A 22,551-nucleotide genomic window follows, 5' to 3' on the forward strand; every position below is an offset into this window, starting at 1 on the left:
ACTTTACGATAACTGAACTGGACAATAATTTATGACAGACCTTACAGATTTTTTCACACATCAAAAGTGGCACATTCCCTTTTCCATTTGTGCTTGATAGATCAAAGCGTAAGCCAAGCTTACCCGGAAGTATATTGTATTCATTTTATTGTTTTTCGTTCCCTATTTGATCTTTCTTCATTAAAAGTAGATCCCTTTTCAGTTGTAACCATATATATGTATAAATGACCGTAAGTGATTGTATTAATATAAATATAAACTTAATTACATTCAATGAAAATAAATACTAATATTTATAAATGAGTATTCATATACTCTATTATGTCTCATATTATTACTATTTTAACCACTTTAACTGTAAGCTAAGTTAACTTTTAACACGAATGTATTTTTGTTTACTTTGACCATTACAACAATACAGCTGAAGTGGAAAAATTTATAGGAAATTAACTTATAAAAAGAAGAACGCTGGCCACTTGATTATATTACATAACGTGAAACAGAAGATCAACCGCTGCTCTCTGTTCGTCTGACGTGTGGTAGAGTCTGTGTAGAGTTGACGTGTCTTTAAGCGCTCTCCTCCCTTCAGCGCTCTCTCGCTTCTCTCTTTCTTTTTCACCGGCGGCGGAGCGCACCGGCAGCGCTGGACTGTCCGTTTACAGCTCACCGGGACTTCAGATAAATTCAGGAGACCGTCACCATGGGGAGTGAGTGAAGTGTTTTAAAACGATAATCAATGCGATTCTGCTGTTATATCATTGTATAGTTCTCTTTGCATCGTTACCATACTAGCTAGGTAGCTTTCTTCAGTTGAAACCTAAGAGACTGGTGTAAGATTTATTTAGATCTGTATTTTACTGCAGGTGAAATGCATTTCAGTTCCTCCTTAGTTTCTTGTGTTTCGTATGTGAATTAGTATTTACATGGCTTTTTCTGGTGGCTAATGATTGAATGCTTCGGACAGCTAGCGTTAGCCTGTTAGCTAATTTCTTAACACGTCTGCATGCCTTTTATAACTACAAAATTGTAAACCACTAACTTTACTTAAGAGATGTAAAAGCGAATACTGGGAAATAAACACGTTTAGTATTTTGTTGGCTTGCCAGACCAGAGGGAAGATATCAAATACTACAAAGGCTAGCAGACATGCAAAACTAATACTGGTAAACGGATCTAATTCTGTTTAACTTGATTGCTTGGCAGTTCATGAATACGCATGATGCACAGTCAGAGAAATTTATGTATTATTGTTAGATCTGATCTCCTGTGACATAGTATTTCATTGTTTAAAAGGTCGGAAGTATGCTTTTTAGCCAATCAGTTTAATGATGACGACGCTTTAGATTGGCTACTGTTGACCTAAGTAGCTCAACACAGGATTTGGGAAGAAAGGGACTATTCTTCAGTCTTAATTTTGTATTACTGCTAACAATTTTCTCCTCCTACTGAGGTGATCAAATAAAATGCATGTAGTTTAGTAGATATGCTGCATTAAGTGAAATTGTAATTTGTGGCACCAAATGTTTTATTTCTCCTTAACATTTCTGCTTTTTGTTATTCCCAGTTAAGTTCTTAGAGGTTATAAAACCGTTCTGTGCGGTTTTGCCAGAAATCCAGAAACCAGAAAGAAAGGTATAACATTGTACACTACATGTATTATGTGTGTGGTTTTTAACTAGTTTACATACAAACCTACATTTTGAACTTCTATTTGTCTTTCAGATCCAGTTCAGAGAAAAAGTGCTATGGACTGCCATCACATTGTTCATCTTTCTTGTTTGCTGTCAGGTAAGTTTGATTTCTTAATGTATGAAAATAGCACTTGCCTGTGCTTTAGTGCTCCAGTTATGCTCAGTGTACAAAATGAGGTTAAGAGCTCACGTGATGTCTCTCCCGATGTCAGATCCCACTGTTTGGGATCATGTCTTCAGACTCCGCAGATCCATTCTACTGGATGAGAGTCATCTTGGCATCCAACAGAGGTAAGTCTTTTTCTGTACATGGAATATTACGATGTTAGGGTAATCTTAATTTTTTTCATACCTAGTTTATTCAACTATGTAATATATACTGTCGTTCAGAACTTTGGGGTCAGTAAGTCTAATACATTTATTAAGCAAAACATATTGTGGCTTGTGAAGTTTACTAATGAATATGCTTTTCAGGTACTCTGATGGAGTTGGGTATCTCTCCCATTGTGACCTCTGGTCTGATCATGCAGCTGCTGGCTGGAGCTAAAATCATTGAGGTTGGAGACACACCAAAAGACAGGGCGCTTTTCAATGGAGCCCAGAAATGTATGTGTTTTTTGTTTTGAGTGTATTGCATGTAAATGCATTTAAACAATAGTTAATAGTTTTAGATTACCGTATTTTCCAGACTATAAGTCGCACCTGAGTATGTCGCATCAGTCCAAAAATACGTCATGATGAGGAAAAAAACATATATATAAGTCGCATTTATTTAGAACCAGGAACCAAGATAAAACATTACCGTCTACAGCCGCGAGAGGGCGCTCTATGTCTTCAGTGTAGACTAAAGGAGCACTGAGCAGCATAGAGCGCCCTCTCGCGGCTGTAGACGGTAATATTTTCTCCTGGTTCATGTCTCTTAGTTCATTTCTCTTGGTTCACGTCAAATTAATTTTGATAAATAAGTCACACCTGACTATAAGTCGCAGGACCAGCCAAACTATGAACTTATAGTCTGGAAAATACAGTAGTTGTAATGAATAACATTTTGTTGATGGCAATTTTTTTTCCCCAGTGTTTGGTATGATCATCACCATTGGCCAGGCTATTGTCTACGTCATGACTGGAATGTATGGCGACCCTTCAGAGATGGGTGCTGGCATCTGTCTGCTGATCATCATTCAGGTAAAAGAGCATGCACACACACAACACGGGAGTTTTTTGGGTGAGTGATCTATGTGTATTTTTAGAAAAGAGACGTAATTGCGTTTGTGTGCTTTTCCTGTAGTTGTTTGTGGCCGGTATGATCGTGTTGCTGCTGGATGAGTTGCTGCAAAAGGGTTACGGATTGGGTTCTGGTATCTCTCTCTTCATCGCCACCAACATCTGTGAGACAATCGTATGGAAGGCGTTCAGCCCAACCACAGTCAACACAGGCAGAGGTTTGTGTTCAGGACACCGCATCTCTGTATGAAATTTATTTTGAACTTCAGTGATGTTGACTGAATGTTGTTTGTGTATGTACAGGTACTGAGTTTGAGGGAGCCATTATTGCTCTGTTCCACCTGTTGGCCACTCGTACCGATAAAGTGCGAGCACTGAGAGAGGCCTTCTACAGACAGAACCTGCCCAATCTCATGAACCTCATCTCTACAGTCTTCGTCTTTGCTGTGGTCATATACTTCCAGGTCAGTTTTTTTTTTTTATCTCTCTCTGTGTTGTTTATAATGATAGATAGGTTTTGATTGATTTTGCATTCTTTACTTATTATAGCATATTTGTTATTTACTTCAGTCTTTTACAGCAGGTAAACATTTTTCAGTAAATATATTTCTAAAGGTGCTGTTGACTTGAAATTTTCACCAGATGCCAGTAACAACCCAAGTAATCCATACATAAAAAGAAAAGAAAACCAAGTTCAGAAATTAAATTGTGTGTAATAATAAATTGTGTGTAATAAATAAAATGGAATGACACAGGGAAAAAGTAATACATGTAGAAAGGGAGGTGCAAAAGTGATAGAAAGCCAAGACAGCAGCTGAAATCTATTAGTTATTAGAAAGCAATCCTGCCCCTTGTCAGTGGAAATTTAGCTGGTTCAGTCCCAACACCTACAGTACCAGGATGATGAAGAAACAAGGGTGGACCTTTTAGCAAGACCATGATCCCAGCAAAGGAAACTCTGTTTCAGAAAAATAATGTAAAGCTGAGTTCATAGAAGAGGCCCATGGAACCCTCATGATGTTAAGCTTGTTTGTGTGGAAGAATGGTCCAGAATCACACCTGAGCAATGAATGCGACTAGTTAGTCCATACAGAAGGGTCTTGAAGATGTCATTACCAACAAAGGCTTTTGTATAAAGTATTAAATAAATTTCAGTAAGCGTGTTTAATACTTTGTCTACTTGTCATTCCATTTAAATACACAGAACTTAATTTTTGAACTTATGTTTAATTTTGTATTTATGTATGGATTACTTGGGTTTTTACCGACATCTGGTGAAAATTGTCAACAGCACCTTTGGAAATATATTTACCGTATTTTCCGGACTATAAGTCGCACTTTTTTTCATAGTTTGGCTGGTCCTGCGACTTATAGTCAGGTGCGACTTATTTATCAAAATTAATTTGCCATGAACCGAGAGAAATTAACCAATAGAAAACATTACCATCTCCAGCCGCGAGAGGGCGCTCTATGCTCCTGTAGTCTACACTGAGCAGCATAGACCGCCCTCTCACGGCTGTAGACGGTAATGTTTTCTCTTGGTTCTAAATAAATGCAACTTATGTTTTTTTCCTCGTCATGATGTATTTTTGGACTGATGCGACTTATAGTCCGAAAAATACGGTACTGAGAAAAAGGGTGACGTATTTAATACTTATTTTACCCGCTGTATGTCATTACTTGTTTTGTGTATAATGCTTAGGCAATATTGAACATTAATATCAATATGTATACACAATCAATCCAATAAATAGGGCAGTCGCGGTGAGGAAATTTCCCTTGTGATAATTTTGAGTGGGTCAATAGCATGGTATTATCGCCAATATTTATATATACAGTAGTCAACATTTGAAGTGGATCAAAATCTATCAGAGTTGTCCTAAAACCAAAACCTCTTCTTGTCTTAGAACAACTTTGATGAACGTTTGTGATCCACTTCAAATGTTGACTACTGTTTTCCTAATTAATGTTGTTCAGTTGCTTTGACACAATCTTTTTTTAAAGCGCTATATAAATAAAGGTGACTACTGTATATGGCGATAATACCGCAATTTATATATGCATACATACAATCTGTGTGTGTCTGTGTTCTATAACTAACGAAGTCATATTCAGAAAACAATGAAATCAAAAACAAATAGCATTGAAATAGCAAGTGAAGTTAACAGAAGAGAATGACAAAATAATTGTCCACATAACAGTACGTGAACCTGGCAATAAGATCGTTAGGCTATCATTAGCCTATATGTATAACAGTTATTTCTAATCTGCCTGGACAACAAGATACTTTCTATTGATATTTCCATCTGTGTGCATTCTAGACGTGCTGTCAGTCAGTTCAGTTAGATTGTTGGGCCTCACGGTGGTGGAAAGGGACTGTCATTCAACTACACTTTCAAAAACGCTGGTTCATTCATTCAAATAGAAATGTTATGAAATCATTTTAACTTTGAGTGCCACTTTAGAAGGCTCAGCTGACCTGTAATGCTAAGACACGGATTTCACTTTCCTTGAACATAACCTATTTTCACAAATATATATGGAGGACAGACGCAAGTACACATTGTTATCATTACTAACTTGTTTAATATTCAGTCCACATGCATGAAGTCTAAAACGAGATGGGAATGACTTTACGAAAAAAGAATCTGTGTTTGCTCGACTTGGCGAGTTATTGTGATATTGAGGTTACTGCGACAGCCCTACCAATAAGGTACTTTAAAATGTAATTACTGATGAAAGATTTACAAATTTTTGTTTTGCACAGGGTTTCAGAGTTGACCTGCCTATCAAGTCTGCACGTTACCGTGGCCAGTACAACACCTATCCCATCAAGCTGTTCTACACCTCCAACATTCCCATCATCCTGCAGTCTGCTCTGGTCTCTAACCTGTATGTCATTTCTCAGATGCTCTCCAACCGCTTCAGTGGAAATATCCTGGTCAACCTACTGGGGACTTGGTCTGTAAGTGTGACCAGTGCTTGTTGCTGTGTACCATGTCTTCTGCTAAATTTAAAAGTGCAAATCCAGAGATTGTTTTATAGGTTGTAGACCAGAAACAAAATAGATCTAGATATGGAAGAGGAAACCTTCCTAATAGTTTTTTTTTTTTGTTTTTTGTTCTTATAGGATGCCACATCCGGTGGTCCAGCCCGTGCCTACCCTGTAGGCGGTCTGTGTTACTATCTGTCTCCTCCGGAATCATTTGGTTCTGTGCTTGATGACCCAGTCCATGCAGTGATCTACATTGTATTCATGCTGGGATCCTGTGCCTTCTTTTCCAAGACCTGGATTGAAGTTTCTGGATCATCTGCCAAAGATGTGCGTTACTAGTTCTTGTTAATTTATCAGTGTTGTTTTTGGATTTGTCAGTGTCAACTTTCTGATATGAAGTTGAAGTAATGGTTGTATGTGTGTTTTTAGGTGGCCAAGCAGCTGAAAGAACAGCAGATGGTGATGAGGGGACACAGAGAGACCTCCATGGTTCATGAACTCAACAGGTGAGCTACAAACATAATAACTTTTGAAGTACTTGCTTGTCAGGACCTCCATTAATATACATTATCTTTGTTATTCAGGTACATCCCCACAGCGGCTGCATTTGGTGGACTGTGTATCGGAGGCCTTTCAGTAATGGCTGACTTCCTGGGAGCCATCGGTTCTGGAACAGGGATCCTTTTGGCTGTTACCATCATCTATCAGTACTTTGAAATATTTGTTAAGGAACAGAGTGAAGTTGGCAGCATGGGAGCGCTACTCTTCTAAACAAAGACACTCACCAAACACGCACAAACATACTTGCTGACACATTATAAAACACTTTTATTATAATTTTTTATTGTTATTTTTTATTTCAGTGAGATTTAAAATGGTCTGTCACAAGTGCTGTCATGGGAGAACACTAGTTCCAGCTGAGTTTGTTGTCCTATTTGTCAGAAGTGGCAAAACGTTTCTAAAATTCAGTGATGAAGCTGAACTTCAGTGATGGTACCTCAAAGATGGACTCTGCGAGCTCTGATTAGGAATATTCAGGAGTTTTCCCTTCTCAGTCGGTCCTTCCTCTGTCTTCACGCGTCACTGAATCCCTTCATTCACCCTTATGTTTATTTCTTGTCTGATCCTAGTTATGCCAGGTATAAAGGATTTTCCAGAAAGTATTGCTAATGTTGAGTGAGTGACCTGTTTTACACCTGACACTGCCAAGTTGGACTCCATACACACAAACTGTTTCTATTACGTCTTGATTATTTTTTCCAAAAAGAGCTGTTAGGCTAACTCTGACTCCTCATACTGAATTTAATCATACAAAATGTGATGGTTTAGATTTGGCAAAAGATCTGTCAGCAGAATAGCTTGTCAGTTTTAAACAAGGCAACATTACAACAGAGGAAATGTAATGCACAGTGTGGCACCAGTGGCGTGTGTGTGTGTGTGTGTGTGTGTGTGTGTGTGTACTCATTTACGCTGGAATCCTTTTGTACAGAAAACATCTTACACAGTAGGCTTAAAGGATTTTCTGTTTTTGAAAGTGTTTGGTCTATAGTGAGAGCTTGGTGGCAGACAGAACTGGTTACACCTGAAGTCTGTTTGCATTCAAAACTCAGCCCTTTTACTGTATCATTGAGTGTCTGTATATATGACATTTAATGCAGTGCGCAACCATGTAAAATAAGTCTTTCCTTTTTTCTTTTTCTTTTTTTTTTAAACTATGTAAAAAGAAATGTTCCGAACAAATATATTCAGCAAAGACTGATCATTCTCAATAAAAACTCATTTTTGGGAGATAAGATTCGTTTTATTTGTGAACATGTTTTACTGGACCTTTAATATTAGAGATTATAAAACGAAATGTTTTTGTGATTGTAAAAATGGCTCCATTAATTTCATTTTACAAATGACATGTTAAAGTTTGAGCTTTTATGCAGGTTACTGTAAAAACATCATCATCATACTCTTTACAAGTCCTCTCAATTGTGTTAGCTATGTTTAACTACAAAGAAAATGCCATGTTTCAGAAAACTCAAGTATAAAGCTGTGGGTGTCACGGTTGTGAAATTAGTTCAAGCACTAATGAGATCAGAGTTTTAGTCTTCATGACTAAAGTAGTTTAAACTTCTCATTTTAAACCGTACTGTTCTGTTAATTTCCTAAAGCGTAAACTTAAAAGAATTATGGGTTTATTTTCTTACAGGAAATCTGAGAGGCAAAAATGTGGGGTCCTCGTCTCCTATTTATGATGTCATCATATTAGATTTGATAACGTGGGCTGAAAGCGGCATGACCAATGAATGACCGTGGAACGGATCAGATAGCGGGTGATATTTGATATTTTTTGGAGTTGACATCGCAAAATATTCATTGATAAAGCGCGGGGAAATTACCGCACGCACTGCATTGTATCTGCTTTTGCTACATTTATAATTTATGTGTAGAAAGAAATGACTACAGTCAGCGAGGAAGGTAATTGAGACGCAATTCCTGAAATTGATTTTTTTTTTTCAAAATTGATTTTTGTTGTCAACATTCTGTTTGTTCTTAAAGTTTAAAGTAAGATCTGAAACTTAATTCTAGCCACAAGACTAGAGTGATAGCGATGACCTTGTCGTGAAAACTTCTACATGTGCGAGTATTTTGCCTTTAACGTTACTTTACTGATGCCACACTGAAAAATAAAAGGAAATCTAAACTCAAAATGTTAAAATATTTTAACCTTATCTAAGCTGATTATATGTGTTTACCCATATTATTCCAAATGATTAAGGACTTTTTTGTAATTAATGTTTTATTACAAGAGTCAAGGGTCACAATAACATATGTGATAAACTGTACATTTCCATTTCTAGGAATAACACATCATTGACAGAAATAGACAAGGGTCATATGGACATTACACAATGTAAAAGCAACACTTAAAACTAACAGTGTAACAAAAATTTAAGATAACAAAAAAAAATTAATAGGATGGTGAAATGTGTACATCTGAATGTTGTAGTTTACCACAACCTTTAAAAAAACATTGTTTTTAACATTGTTTACACCATTAATAAGAAATAAAGGTATGTTTTCTTTTTAAGTTGTTATTAATTACTTGCGTACTTCGCAAATATGAATTGCCATCATTTACTCTTTACAGGGAAGGACCGAGTCATATTTGTCACCAAGGAAGAACATGAAATTCCTAGCACTGTGAAACTGGATGAGGAGGATGCAAATGAGGACTATGAAGAAAAAGGTGACTGATGGAAAGAAATGCTTCCTTTTTGAGATGAAACTGTAACTTTGTCATTTTATATCCACCTCACTTTCTCTTTGTGTTCAGGTCTCATCTTGCCGAGTGGTGAGATAAATTGGGACTGTCCGTGTTTAGGGGGGATGGCAAGTGGAGTGTGTGGCGAGCAGTTTAAGACTGCATTCACCTGCTTCCACTTTAGTCAAGAAGAGGTGAAGGGTTCGGACTGTCTGGAGCAGTTCAGCAGCATGCAGGAGTGTTTTCGGCATCATCCTGAACTCTTCCCTCGGGAAGATGATCTTCAAAGTGCCAATCCTGAATCAAACGCAGAACAAAAAGACTCCCCTTCCATCTCTGACTTCAGCACAAGCAAAGAGTCTGACCCTCTGCCCACTGACACGAACGATATGCCTTCACAGCTGCCCGTAGCTAGTTAAAATTGGAGAACAACTGATTTCCATCTCTAATTCCACTTTTTTTTTGTTTTATTTTATTATATTTAAATATGTTTTTAAGATGAGACATAAAGGAAACAGGGACACTGAATAAATGCAGAAAGTAACAATATATGGACTATATATTTTTCCAACACATTTTTTGATGAACGTGATATTCTAAAAAATATAGTGTGATATCTTAAAAAATGGTGAGACATCCAGAAAAAGGAACCATATATAGGATCGATGTTTTGTTAAACTCTTTCTTTTAGTGTGTTCTGAAAAATATCAACTACATGTTTATACATTTTATGTTCTTCTTTCTTTTCTTTTTTATACTCCCTTTTTTATTTTTTGTTCCTTTTTATTTTTATTTTTTTCCTTTTTTATTTTTTGTGATCACCTTAATCCAAGTGTAACTTGTGAAAGTGTGTGATTTAAAGTCTCCTGAGATTTACTGTATTTGCATGTAAAATGTGAGATCATATTTTGATGAAAAGTTAACTCATGAATTTTATATTATTTGGCCATTTTAGTATACATGTATATAATTGTGTGCTGCTTTAGTCAAACAGTATCGAAGTAATTTAAGGGAGGTTAATAAATCACCTTTCACACTGGGTCCAAAAGTTTGAGATTACATAAAAAGTTGAAATTTAAATTCTTTGATTTAAACATACTGTCTAACATCTGTATTCCACATGAGATATTAAATAAAGTCGTACAGATTTGGAATGACATGAGGCTGAGTAAATTGTGACGGATGTTTTTTGGTGAAAAAAATCTTCTCAGTTCTAGCCAATTCTGTCAGTCAAGGCTCTAGTGACATATTTAAATGAGTTCTATTAAAAGGAGGAGCACAGGAATGAGGCTTTTTGAAGGATATATTTTGATAGCCAATATTGCACCTGGTGGAAAAAATGAAATAGAAGATAGCTTTGGATTTATCAATGCCTTTGAGTCAATCATCCAAGGTCAGTAAAATGAAATGGATGTTTCTGAACTGGTTGTTTTTGGGAGAGTGCCATAACATGTTTGGCTTGTTCAATGATTGCCTGACAGATATCTGACGTTTCTTATTGGATGAGACGAGGGAAAACCAAGTGAACTGACCAATGCAGTGTTAAGGAGGAGGTTAGAGGGTCAGCGGGCAGTGTTCATATAAACCTCTGTAATTCTTCCTGTGAACTACAGACGCATCCTGAGAGAACTTTTAAATATAAACCACTGATACAGAGATATATTTTAAATTCTATCTTTATACCTCCTCTGTGAATTCAGGAGTGATGTCAAGCCTAAAGGAGATCTGTGCTGGATTACCCCTTGATCCTCTTCCTCCGAACCGTGGCAGAGACCCCTGCATACCTCATGCACCTGTCCGTACTCCAAACTTCACCCCAGCAGAAGAACGGGTGGGTCAATATATCTCTGACATCTATTATAATTTTTTTTGGTCATTTATTATAATTCAAATGTGTAATAAATAAAAATCTGCAGAATATCCAATCTGCTTTCTTTCATACAATGACCAAAAAGAACAAAAACCATAAAGCATCATATATGTAATGCAGATTACTTGTATGCTATATTACAAATCTTTAGAAGCGATATAATAACTTTGTGTTGGAAACAGACTGAGATTATGTTGATATTCAGTAAAAAATTTGGTCATTTTTGATTCTGACAAATCATACGCCTCTGAATCATATTAATTCTTTAAAATATCTCTATTAGTTTATGGTTGAGTAGTAATGAGATGGATATTTACAGCCCAAAAATATGAAATGCATAAAATTATAATGAAATGTTGTTCTGGAATAAACACTACTGTTCAAAAGTAAAAGAAATTAATACTTTAGTTCAGCAAGGATACGTTAAATTTGTTTTCTTAAAAAATCTATTTGAAGTAATTGCTGTTCTTCTGAATTTTGTATTTGTCAAAGAGTAATGAAAGAAATATTTCATGGTTTATACTATTATGCTGCAAAACTGTTCAATATTGGAGATAATAATAAGACATGTTGTGAGAGTGAAGTTTTTACAGTAATATTCACAATATTACTATTTCAAAAACAAAACAAACTTCACTGACCCCAAACTTTTGAACTGTAGATTTTTCAACTGTGTAGAACTGTTCTACGCACTGGTTAAAAATACAAAGTCTTCCAAATTGTTCCACACTGTGAGCCCTGTCAATCATTAGAGAAGATAAAAGTCTGAGTTTTGTAAGAGAGAAAGGGTCGAATGCTCAGTGAAATGGGGGATGAGGGACAGAGACCAAAATCTTTTGTAACTTGATTGCATCATGATCACTCAGTCTGTCCCTTCAGTTAACCTCTACTAAACTCTCCTGTTCTTGGTCTCTGTCATAGTCTTTTTCTCTGTCTCTCTAGCTGGCTTTGAGGAACGCTTTGAGATACTTTCCTCCAAATCTGCATGTGACTCTGGCTACAGAGTTTGCGCAGGAGCTCAGACAGTATGGACACATTTACATGTACCGCTTCTGTCCTACACTACGTATGAGGTACAAAATAAGCATTAGCACAGCATACATGGATAACTATTAATATACCATGTCTTGATCATGGCTTTTCACACCGTATCTGTGACTGTGTGTGTGTTATAGAGCCTACCCTATTGATCAGTACCCATGTAGAACAAGACAAGCTGCTTCCATCATGCTTATGATAATGAACAACCTGGATCCTGCTGTAGCACAGGTACATTTTCACATGTGATATGTGATAATCCAGAAATGGCTGGGATGTTTATTCAGCAAGGGGGCCTCTTTTTTTAGACCTATAGATCTGCCTTTCCTTCTTGGAAGATAATATTTTATGGTGAAAGTACTGTATTTCTAAAATACGCTTTCATTTTAATGCTTGTCTGCTCGCAGTTCTCACAAGAGCTTGTCACATACGGAGGAAACGGACAGGTGTTCAGCAACTGGGCGCAGGTAGATTTTTACAGATTTATGTATCTGTAATGTAATATTTTATACCCCTTTCTCTACATATATACTGTTTATGTGTGTGTTTGTATACATAGTTCTGGTTGGTATTTCACTATCTGAGCACCATGACTGAAGAGCAGACCCTTGTGATGTATAGTGGTCATCCATTGGGTCTTTTTCCCAGCCTCCCTTCTTCTCCACGCTGTGTAATCACAAACGGCATGGTAAGATACACACAGGCCTTTATCCATGAGCATGAGTATTGATTATTTTTACCCATAAGGGTGCATCTCTTTATCTTCTTGTTTTGTTTCAGGTCATTCCAAACTATTCTTCCAGAGAGGAATATGAGAAGATGTTTGCTATGGGCATTACAATGTGAGATTTCACCAATACCTTTCAACTAGTCTCTTCTTGAAAATGTGCATATGTACTTTACTATTCTAGTTTACCAGTTTGAGGGTGCTGAGATTTTTTTTAAGAAGTTTTGTGCATTTATTTGATCAAAAATACAGTAAAACAGTATATATATATATATATATATATATATATATATATATATATATATATATATATCATTCTAATATGCTGATTTGGAAGCATTTCTTAAACATTATTAATGTTTAAAACAGTTGTTCTGCTTAATATTTTTTTGGAAACTGTGATGCATTTGTTGGATTCTTTGTTAAATGGAAAGTTCCGAATATAATTTATGTAAAAATACATTATAATAATATAATAATATAATGCGTCCTTGAAGAACTGGGTGATAGTTTGTGTTGTCTAGTGTGTATGTTTCTTTGTGTTTATGGTCAGGTATGGGCAGATGACCGCTGGAAGTTACTGTTACATTGGCCCCCAGGGCATCGTCCACGGCACCATGGTAACAAATGCATCTGTTAAAAATGTTCTGCTCTATCAAATGAAAACGTCAAAAAACAGATCTAAACAAGTATATCTCTGTGTATATAGTTGACAGTGCTCAATGCAGGACGGAGATACTTGGGCTCAGGTGACCTGAGGGGTCGTGTGTTTGTGACATCTGGTCTGGGAGGCATGAGCGGAGCACAAGCAAAGGCAGCGGTCATTGCTGGCTGTGTTGGGGTCATTGCAGAGGTTAGATAATGGCTATAGTAAATGCACACTATTTTTATATATTCTAGCCAGTCAGTTTATTCAAGTTTCCTGTTAAAAACAAATTTGCTAACAAGTCAATGAGTTAATCAGGGTATTTTCCGTCCATTCCAAATCCGTTTTCAATTAAAAAAAAAAAAGAAAACGAAAAGACTCAAGAGGATTCAAGTCTTGTCCATGTTCTCTCACTTGAATCCTCTTGAGTCTTTTTGTTTTTTGTTTTTTAATTGAAAACGGATTTGGAATGGACGGAAGATACCCTGATTTGAGTTCCACCTCAGATTCAATCACAAAGAAAATGTCCCAACATTGTTTAAGGGTGTCTTTTACTCCAGTCTCAACTTTAAATGGACCAAAATGTGAACCAAGTTGTTTTGCATTCACACTTTTCCTGCACATAGAAGAGGAAATGTCTCATTTTTAGTCCAGGATTTATAGCAAACCTCAGTCAAACTCTTGAGCAAAGTGGCTCAAATCGCTTAAAAATTAGTTTGGATTCTTCAAAAGTCTAAATTGCAAAACAACCTTATGCCCCTAAAAGATCCATATGTGAAAAACCTTAAGTGCACAATCAATCATATCTGACCTCTGCAGGTTGATGAAGTGCCACTAAAGAAAAGGCATGAGCAGGGCTGGCTGATGGAGATCACTAGTGACTTGAGCCACTGCATCCAACGCATCAGGTACAGTATGCAAGAAAACGTACAGAGAAACACATTGAAACAAACAGACATATCTTCAATTTATGCTTAATCTTATAGGGAGGCCAGAAAAGCAAAGATGCCCTTGAGTTTAGGCTACCATGGCAACATTGTGGATCTCTGGTAAGTTGTGTACTTCATATTTTATTTGCAATAGTTTTCATTTTTTAGTAAATTATAAGTTCAATATATTTCAGGGAGTGCCTCTACCAGGAGTATAAGAAGACAGGAGAGTTGTTGGTTGATTTGGGTTCTGATCAGACATCACTTCATAATCCGTTCAGTGGAGGATATTACCCAGTGCAACTAGCCTTCAGACAAGCCAATCAGCTCATGAACACCGACCCTGAGGGCTTCAAAACCCTTGTACATGAAAGGTACACACAGAAATCTTTTGATATGTGGTTCACAAATAAATCAAAGTTATTTAAAACTACATAAGCTGCAACTCCCTTGTGTAGTCTTCGCAGGCAGGTGGCTGCCATCAATAAATTGTCGGATGCAGGGATGTTCTTCTGGGACTACGGAAATGCTTTTCTATTAGAGGCCAAGCGAGCAGGCAAGTAAAGAGTCAGCTGCCCTTACATTGCTACTTACCAAATAAATAAATAAATAGATTTCACTTAGTAAGAAGAAAGAGACCACAGGGTGATAGGAGCGATGTGAAGCTATAGTTATGTAGCAAAATGCAAAATAGGTCAATAAGAAATTAATGTCTTAATACAAAGCTATTTATGGAAGCTCATTTGTGCTATACAGAGAGAAAAAAAGGTAATTGTGACTTTTTTCTTACAATTGTTTATATACACAAATGTGACTTTTTTCAGAATTGCAAGAATTTTGTCAGTGTAATTTTGAAATATAAACTCGCAATTCGCAAATGTAAGTAAAAAGTCAGAATTGTGGGATAAAATGTCACAATTACCTTTTTTATATCATGGCAAAAACAACAACAACAAATTTTAGGACATGTAAACTCTGAATTAAGAGAAAAAAGTCAAAATTGCAAGATATACACTCAGAACGGTGCAATGTAAAATCAGAGATCCAAGTTTATATCTAGAAAATTTAGAATTTGTATCTTGCAATCCTGAGAACAAAAAGTCGGAAACCTAATACCAAATTTTTTTTGCCATGATGGAAACAACCTTCCATATAAATTTGTCCTAAAATGCCATAATTATCCAGCCAGTATTACGTGTTCCAGTGAGCCATATAATAAAACCTTTTCAACCTCAAAGTATGGATAGTTAACCTCGAACAAATCCATTAAAAACAAAAAGTGCATTAGTAAATATGTTCTTCTTTCTCTTCAAGGTGCGGAGGTAGAGAATAAAGGGGGAGGGGCTACTGAGTTTAAATATCCCTCATATGTCCAACACATAATGGGGTAAGTGCCTATTCGCAAGTTTACACACATATATGTCCTAACTACACACTCTCACAGACTAGTTGTAATCTTTGCCCCTTGCTGTAGAGATATTTTTTCACTGGGTTTTGGGCCATTTCGTTGGGTCTGTACCTCGGGTGACCCTGCTGACCTGGCTGAGACTGACGCAATCGCCACTGCTGTTCTAGAAGAGATAAGTTCCACAGTAACCGAACAAGTCCGACAGCAGTACAATGACAACATCCGCTGGATCCGTGAAGCTGGGACACACAAAATGGTACGAGTCACAGACACCCAGTTTTAAATCGCCACAATGTTCATTTTGTATTCACAGTTCATTTTGTATTCACATCAATTTATTTAAAGATCATCTTGAATATATACTGACATCAAGTGGTGTGAATGCAGCATAACATCAAAGCAAATGATGCCTTTGTGAAAATGTGCTATATTCACAGTAAGACAAAATTAATTCAGTTTCCAATAATAGGTATACCATTATGATTTTAAACATACGTTTTTAATTATTTCTTTAAGATCAAAACTTTAAAATGTACTGGATCTTTTAGGTTATGTGTTATAATAATGCTTAGCGTATTTAGGTTGCTATTTGAATAGTACAATTGAGTTTTGTGTTTAGGTTGTGGGTTCGCAGGCCCGTATACTCTATTCGGACCAGCGAGGAAGAGTATCCATCGCCTTGGCCATAAACCAAGCCATTGCTAAGGGCAGAGTCTCGGTAAAACTACTTAAGTGTGCATACTTCAGTACTCGTTTAACTACGGTTCATTAATACACACTTTGCAACATAATAGTGCAACTGTGTTTTCATCTCCTCAGGCTCCAATAGTCATCAGTAGAGACCACCATGATGTCAGCGGGACAGACAGCCCCTTCAGGGAGACATCCAATGTTTATGATGGCTCTGCCTTCTGTGCAGGTACAAACAGACACATCTAGAAATACAAGTGAACTCATACTACTTATACTAACTATACTTAGTAAGGGATAAAGTGTAGTAATAATGACATTGTAAAATAAACCTGACAAGGTGATCAGAAGTGGTGTTGTATAATCCTGAAAGACTGTTTGAATATATATTATCTTGCTTATTACACAGCTACTCAGAGAATAAAAAGAAAAAGAAAAAAAAACATAATCTGAATTTTACAATCAGAAGTATGTATTTCAGAGAGCGTATTTAAAATATAATAGATCATATATAATATGTCTGGGTATTTATTATAGACATGGCAGTGCAGAACTTTGTTGGCGATGCATTTCGTGGTGCCACATGGGTCGCTTTGCACAATGGAGGAGGAGTTGGATGGTAAGGAGAGATTTGACTATTTATTGCTGAATATTCATTTAGAAATTACTTCTAGTTCAGTCACTAATTGGCTTGCAGTTGTGTATTACTGATTGAGCAGAAAATAATAAAAATGCACCTGAAAAAAGTTTTTCGATAGTAATCAGTAGGGCGTCGATTATTGACCCTTATTTTTATTTTTAGGGGGGAAGTGATAAATGGTGGTTTTGGATTGGTTCTGGATGGTTCTGAAGATGCAGGACAAAGAGCTAAACTAATGTTAAATTGGGATGTCTCTAATGGGGTGAGTATCTTTATGTGTCTGTTTATATATACACTTATTATACTGTTATATATAAATACTGATGTGTATGTATATCATTAGGTGGCACGGAGATGCTGGTCTGGCAATGCGAATGCTTATGAGACAATTCAACGTACCATGGAGGTCCAGCGTCAGCTGAGAGTCACAATGCCCAACCCAGTAGAGAAAGATCAAATTCTGGACCGTGCACTGCAGGGATAGACTACTAAACACTTATTAAAATATGAGATTATTCATTAAAATGCTACAAGAATGAGTGTCTATGAACACACTTCAGGAAAAGAAAAATCAGTTTAAGTAACACAAGTACTGTTCTATTCAATCTTTTTTTCCTCTCAACATATTCTCCTCTGTAACATGATATGATGTTTGATTTAATAAATAAATGTAACATTTCTTCTCAATATTGGGTTTTTTTATGTACAGTATGAAGTATGAATGTAGAAATGACTTGTGTGTGTTGTGTGGATATAGGCTGACTCTGTTTTCCTGTTTTCTGTATTCCTGACACCAGGGTATTTGCATTAGTATAAAGCAGATGAGAAAACAGAAAGAGCACAGTGTAGAAAAGAGACGTCAAAGATAGAGGATACGAATTTTGAGATGTCAGAAATGTTGAGTCCGTTCCTGTCGACTCGTGAGAACGGGCTTCTCTTCAGTTTAATAAGACATGACTGCAGTGTGAGTTCACTTTTTTAAAAATACTTTTCCTCATCACTTTAATTTATTTGTTTTGTTATATATTATCGGATCTAAATACCATAATAATTTTTAAAAGAATCTATACTGTGTACTAGATTTACTGTTATTGGATTTAATGTGTTGCTTGAGACCTATGTCATTCTATGACATAACTTCAGAAAAGATATTTAAAATGACATGAACTTTTACTGAAATACGTTTTTACTATATATATATATATATATATATATATATATATATATATATAGCCTATATTTGATTCGATTTTTCAGCTAGTTGTCAGAGCAACAGTTCTCATTGATGTTCAAAAATAACTAAAATTAAAAACTGAAATCAATAATAATATATAACTATTTTAATGAATAAAAAACATGACAAAAACAACTAAATTAATAACTTTAATTAATGTGAAAACTTAAAATAGAAAAATAAAAACAAATTCTATATATTAACAAAACTATAATAATATCTCAATGATACTAGAATAACAGTGACTGGGACACCCAGACACTTGGCTGGTGTTTTATGCTATTTCCACACACTTATTTCACTTTATCTAGGATACAAAACCTGATCCTAACCACTGACCACTGGTTTTTCTGGTTTGTAAACACTTGGTGGTTGTTTTAATGATTCACAGATATAGAGCCTCAGAGGCCAGTCATAGTACAAACTGTTTTTCAAATATGCAAATGGAATATTTCCCACAAAACTGCATATCTGTACAGACAAAAATGTACTAAACAACCACTCTGTAATGCAACTGAATCTGTATTTGTATTTAAAATTTCACTCTTTGTTATATTGCAGCCATTTGATAAAATAATTTAAGTTCATTTTTTTTTCTCATTAATGTACACACAGCACCCCATATTGACAGAAAAACACAGAATTGTTGACGTTTTTGCAGATTTATTAAAAAAGAAAAACTGAAATATCACATGGTCCTAAGTATTCAGACCTTTTGCTGTGACATTCATATATTTAACTCAGGTGCTGTCCATTTCTTCATCCTTGAGCTGGTTCTACACCTTCATTTGAGTCCAGCTGTGTTTAATTATACTGATTGGATTTGATAAAGAAAGCCAGGCACCTGTCTATTTAAGACCTTACAGCTCACACTGCATGTCAGAGCAAATGAGGTCAAAGGAACTGCCTGAATAGCTCAGAGACTCAGAATTGTGGCAAGTCACAGATCTGACCATGGTTACAGGTTCCTAAGAGCACAGTGGCCTCCATAATCCTTAAATAGGAGACGTTTGGGATGACCAGAACCCTTAGAGCTGGCCGTCCGGCCAAACTGAGCTATCGGGGGAGAAGAGCCTTGGTGAGAGAGGTAAAGAAGAACCCAAAGATCACTGTGGATGAGCTCCAGAGATGCAGTCGGGAGATGGGAGAAAGCTGTAGAAAGTCAACCATCACTGTAGTCCTCCACCAGTCGGGGCTTTATGGCAGAGTGGCCCGACGGAAGCCTCTCCTCAGTGCAAGACACATGAAAGCCCACATGGATTTTGCTAAAAAACACCTGAATGACTCTCTGTTCTGATGAGACCAAGATATAACTTTTTGGCCTTAATTCTAAGCGGTATGTGTGGAGAACACCAGGCATTGCTCATCACCTGTCCAATACAGTCCCAACAGTGAAGCATGGTGGTGGCAGCATCATGCTGTGGGGGTGTTTTTCAGCTGCAGGGACAGGACGACTGCTTGCAATCGAGGGAAAGATGAATGCGGCCAAGTACAGGGATATCCTGGACGAAAACCTTCTCCAGAGTGCTCAGGACCTCACACTGGGCCGAAGGTTCACCTTCCAACAAGACAACGACCCTAAGCACGGCTAAAATAATGAAGGAGTGGCTTCACAACAACTCTGTGACTGTTCTTGAATGGCCCAACCAGAGCCCTGACTTAAACCCAACTGAGCATCTCTGAAGAGACCTGAAAATGGCTGTCCACCAACGTTTACCATCCAACCTGACAGAACTGGAGAGGATCTGCAAGGAGGAATGGCAGAGGATCCCCAAATCCAGGTGTGAAAAACTTGTTGCGTCTTTCCCAAAAAGACTCCTGGCTGTATTGGATCAAAAGGGTGCTTCTACTAAATACTGGGTAAAGGGTCCGAATACTTAGGACCATGTGATATTTCAGTTTTTCTTTTAATAAATGTGCAAAAAGACAACAATTCTTTGTTTTTCTGTCAATATGGGGTGCTGTGTGTACATTGAGGGGAAAAAATGAACTTAAATGATTTTAGCAAATGAGTGCAATATAACAGAGTGAAAAACTTAAGGGGGTCTGAACACTTTCCATACTGTGTGTCTATGAATATGCGCTTCACACTCAAAAGCATATATACACAGACCTGTATTTGTGTGTTCGTGTTTATTACAGGTTTTAGCATGTGGTATTGTCCAGCTGGTAATGGCAGCCCCTCCACAGAAAAAGGAATGGAAAAGTCTCAGTTCTGGAGTACTATGTCTGGTGCAAGATAAATCTGTGCACTCAACATTCATGAGATCCTACAGTCTTAAGGTGAGGCTAACAGATTGAATCCAGAAAGAATCAGAATTTCTTGGAATCCGCAGTAGAAGCAGTTTCAGGAAATTTCTTAAATGAAAACGTCACTAGATTGTGTAAACTTCACTTTGAATTCTAAATTTATTCTACATTATACAAATGATACATCAAGACACACAATCTGTTTTTATACATTTCAGACAAAAACACCACATTCTCACAAATGTCATTACACTTCCTTTTTTTTTTTTTTTTTTCTCCCTGCACATTCTCAGAAATGTCTTCTACAAAGTCTCTATTGTTTTTTTTTTTTTTACCCACTTCCACCACTCGTTCATGTGCAGTGTTTCTGCTTTAGACTTTTAGGCCGTGTCATAATGTATGACCATGATATTTCTCTTTCTCTTTGCAGAAAGCCAAGCTGCAATGGGAACAGGAGCTGTATACACCATTTGAATACTCAGAAACTTGTCCTTATTTCCATACCTTCCCTGGTGATGTGAGTGACACATTAATTGCATTGCATGTATGTGTGTAAGTGTTTTTATATGCATCCATATGTGCACGTGGATCTGTATGCTCAACCAAGCATCTTAAATCTCACAATTGACTAAACTAAAAAAAATTTAAAAATGTTTTGTAGGATTTAGGCTTAGGGATTATAAAATATCATTAGCTCAATAGAAAACTAACAGAAGTCAATAGAAACTCCTCATTGTGATGAAAACCAAACGTTTGTGCATGCAGGAGTGTCAGATAGGAATAAACTTTGCGGATGAAGATGAGGCCAAGCAGTTCTACATTGCTGTGCAGAAGCAGATCAGTGATAACAAAGGTCTGACACTCTGAACTCTCCTTGGAAATCACATTAAAATAATGAATGTTGTGTGCCAATGAATGATCCTGTCTTCTCCAGCATCTTTGGGACTTACACGCAGATACAGTGTGGGCAGTGTTTCTGACTGGAAAGAAAAACTTGACAGTTGTCTTAGAGAAAATGAATTGCACAAGAGGTGAGAAGCAAAACCGATATAGACCAGCAACCAGGGCAACCAAATATAATGATGCGTTTAAAGCGTTTTTATTTCAGTTTATATACTTACAAATTAGATTTTTTTTATTTTTTTTAAATTCAATATCACTTTCTGTTTATTTGTAATTGTAAGATTTATTGCAATTTCTGAGTAAAAATGTTAAAGTAAATTCCAAAGTAGTATTTTTATTTTTTCAGTCTATCCTAGTTGGGTTCTGATTATTTTTTTTATTTTTTATTTGTGGCTTTAATTCTGGCCATAGGCTTTCACTCAGAAGTTCACCCAGAGTTCCACAGCGTCTTGATTCAGAAGCAGCACTTACAGAGAGCAAACCCACAGTTGCTAGCAAAAAGTCCAGCCAATCACATGACTCGCCACAGACTCTCTCTGGTGTTAATGAAGAGTCTATGTTGATCGCCCAGAGGAAAGGGCCCCTCCCACCTATTCCCATTCATGCCAGGATAGCCAAGTTGAATTGCAATGCTAGTGAGCAAAACTTTGACTCCAAGATTCCCGTTCCATCATGGGTGCCATCCCCTCCATTTTACCAGGCCCCTGCAGTCCCTCCAAGCTCCGTTGTAAGTGCTCTTATATTGTATGATATACAGAAATGTGCGTAAATACCTGTTTAATGTAACTATTATATCTCAATGTGTTTGTTGTAGATTAAAGATCCCTACTCTGCTGGAATGAAGCACAGTTTTCATTATAATGGTAACTCCTCTGTCTAAATGTAATTCAACTCAGTTTTCTCTTTAAGGAATATGTCAGACATGTTTCTATATTTGCAGTTGGCATCAAGGAGGAATCTGGCTATGATGACTACCTTTAAAACCACCATCTCCATCATTTAGAACTTTATGACTCCGCAACAGTGGGATGTGGACCACACAATGACAGAATT

At 36.7% G+C, this 22,551-nt stretch overlaps 4 protein-coding genes across 4 annotated transcripts; all 4 read left to right on the plus strand.

Moving 5' to 3' along the window:
- The first annotated feature begins 557 nt into the window (after positions 1-557).
- Positions 558-6,686, plus strand: sec61a1a (SEC61 translocon subunit alpha 1a). The gene is made up of 12 exons (XM_059570779.1): positions 558-707; positions 1,565-1,632; positions 1,723-1,788; positions 1,904-1,982; positions 2,166-2,297; positions 2,767-2,876; positions 2,980-3,133; positions 3,219-3,379; positions 5,683-5,880; positions 6,046-6,237; positions 6,340-6,416; positions 6,495-6,686. The coding sequence occupies exons 1-12, from the start codon at positions 701-703 to the stop codon at positions 6,679-6,681; spliced, it is 1,431 nt and encodes a 476-aa protein (XP_059426762.1). The 5' UTR covers positions 558-700; the 3' UTR covers positions 6,682-6,686.
- A 535-nt stretch (positions 6,687-7,221) lies between these two features.
- Positions 7,222-9,795, plus strand: chchd4b (coiled-coil-helix-coiled-coil-helix domain containing 4b). Its single transcript, XM_059570780.1, has 3 exons — positions 7,222-8,376; positions 9,050-9,148; positions 9,236-9,795. Exons 1-3 carry the CDS (start codon positions 8,355-8,357, stop codon positions 9,580-9,582), a joined length of 468 nt encoding a protein of 155 aa, XP_059426763.1. The 5' UTR covers positions 7,222-8,354; the 3' UTR covers positions 9,583-9,795.
- A 955-nt stretch (positions 9,796-10,750) lies between these two features.
- Positions 10,751-17,717, plus strand: uroc1 (urocanate hydratase 1). The gene is made up of 19 exons (XM_059570782.1): positions 10,751-10,994; positions 11,976-12,106; positions 12,209-12,302; positions 12,479-12,538; positions 12,631-12,759; positions 12,852-12,913; positions 13,352-13,418; positions 13,508-13,651; positions 14,264-14,352; positions 14,431-14,493; positions 14,568-14,747; positions 14,832-14,929; positions 15,688-15,760; positions 15,848-16,037; positions 16,401-16,499; positions 16,601-16,700; positions 17,009-17,090; positions 17,274-17,373; positions 17,455-17,717. The coding sequence occupies exons 1-19, from the start codon at positions 10,869-10,871 to the stop codon at positions 17,593-17,595; spliced, it is 2,028 nt and encodes a 675-aa protein (XP_059426765.1). The 5' UTR covers positions 10,751-10,868; the 3' UTR covers positions 17,596-17,717.
- Positions 17,718-17,724: 7 nt separating this feature from the next.
- On the plus strand, positions 17,725-22,541 carry LOC132161012 (uncharacterized). The gene is made up of 8 exons (XM_059570781.1): positions 17,725-18,075; positions 20,488-20,628; positions 21,026-21,112; positions 21,361-21,448; positions 21,530-21,626; positions 21,910-22,225; positions 22,313-22,361; positions 22,439-22,541. Exons 1-8 carry the CDS (start codon positions 17,998-18,000, stop codon positions 22,477-22,479), a joined length of 897 nt encoding a protein of 298 aa, XP_059426764.1. The 5' UTR covers positions 17,725-17,997; the 3' UTR covers positions 22,480-22,541.
- Positions 22,542-22,551: the final 10 nt, after the last annotated feature.

This window comes from Carassius carassius, chromosome 17, assembly GCF_963082965.1.
Source record: "Carassius carassius chromosome 17, fCarCar2.1, whole genome shotgun sequence".
Taxonomy (NCBI): Eukaryota; Metazoa; Chordata; class Actinopteri; order Cypriniformes; family Cyprinidae; genus Carassius; species Carassius carassius.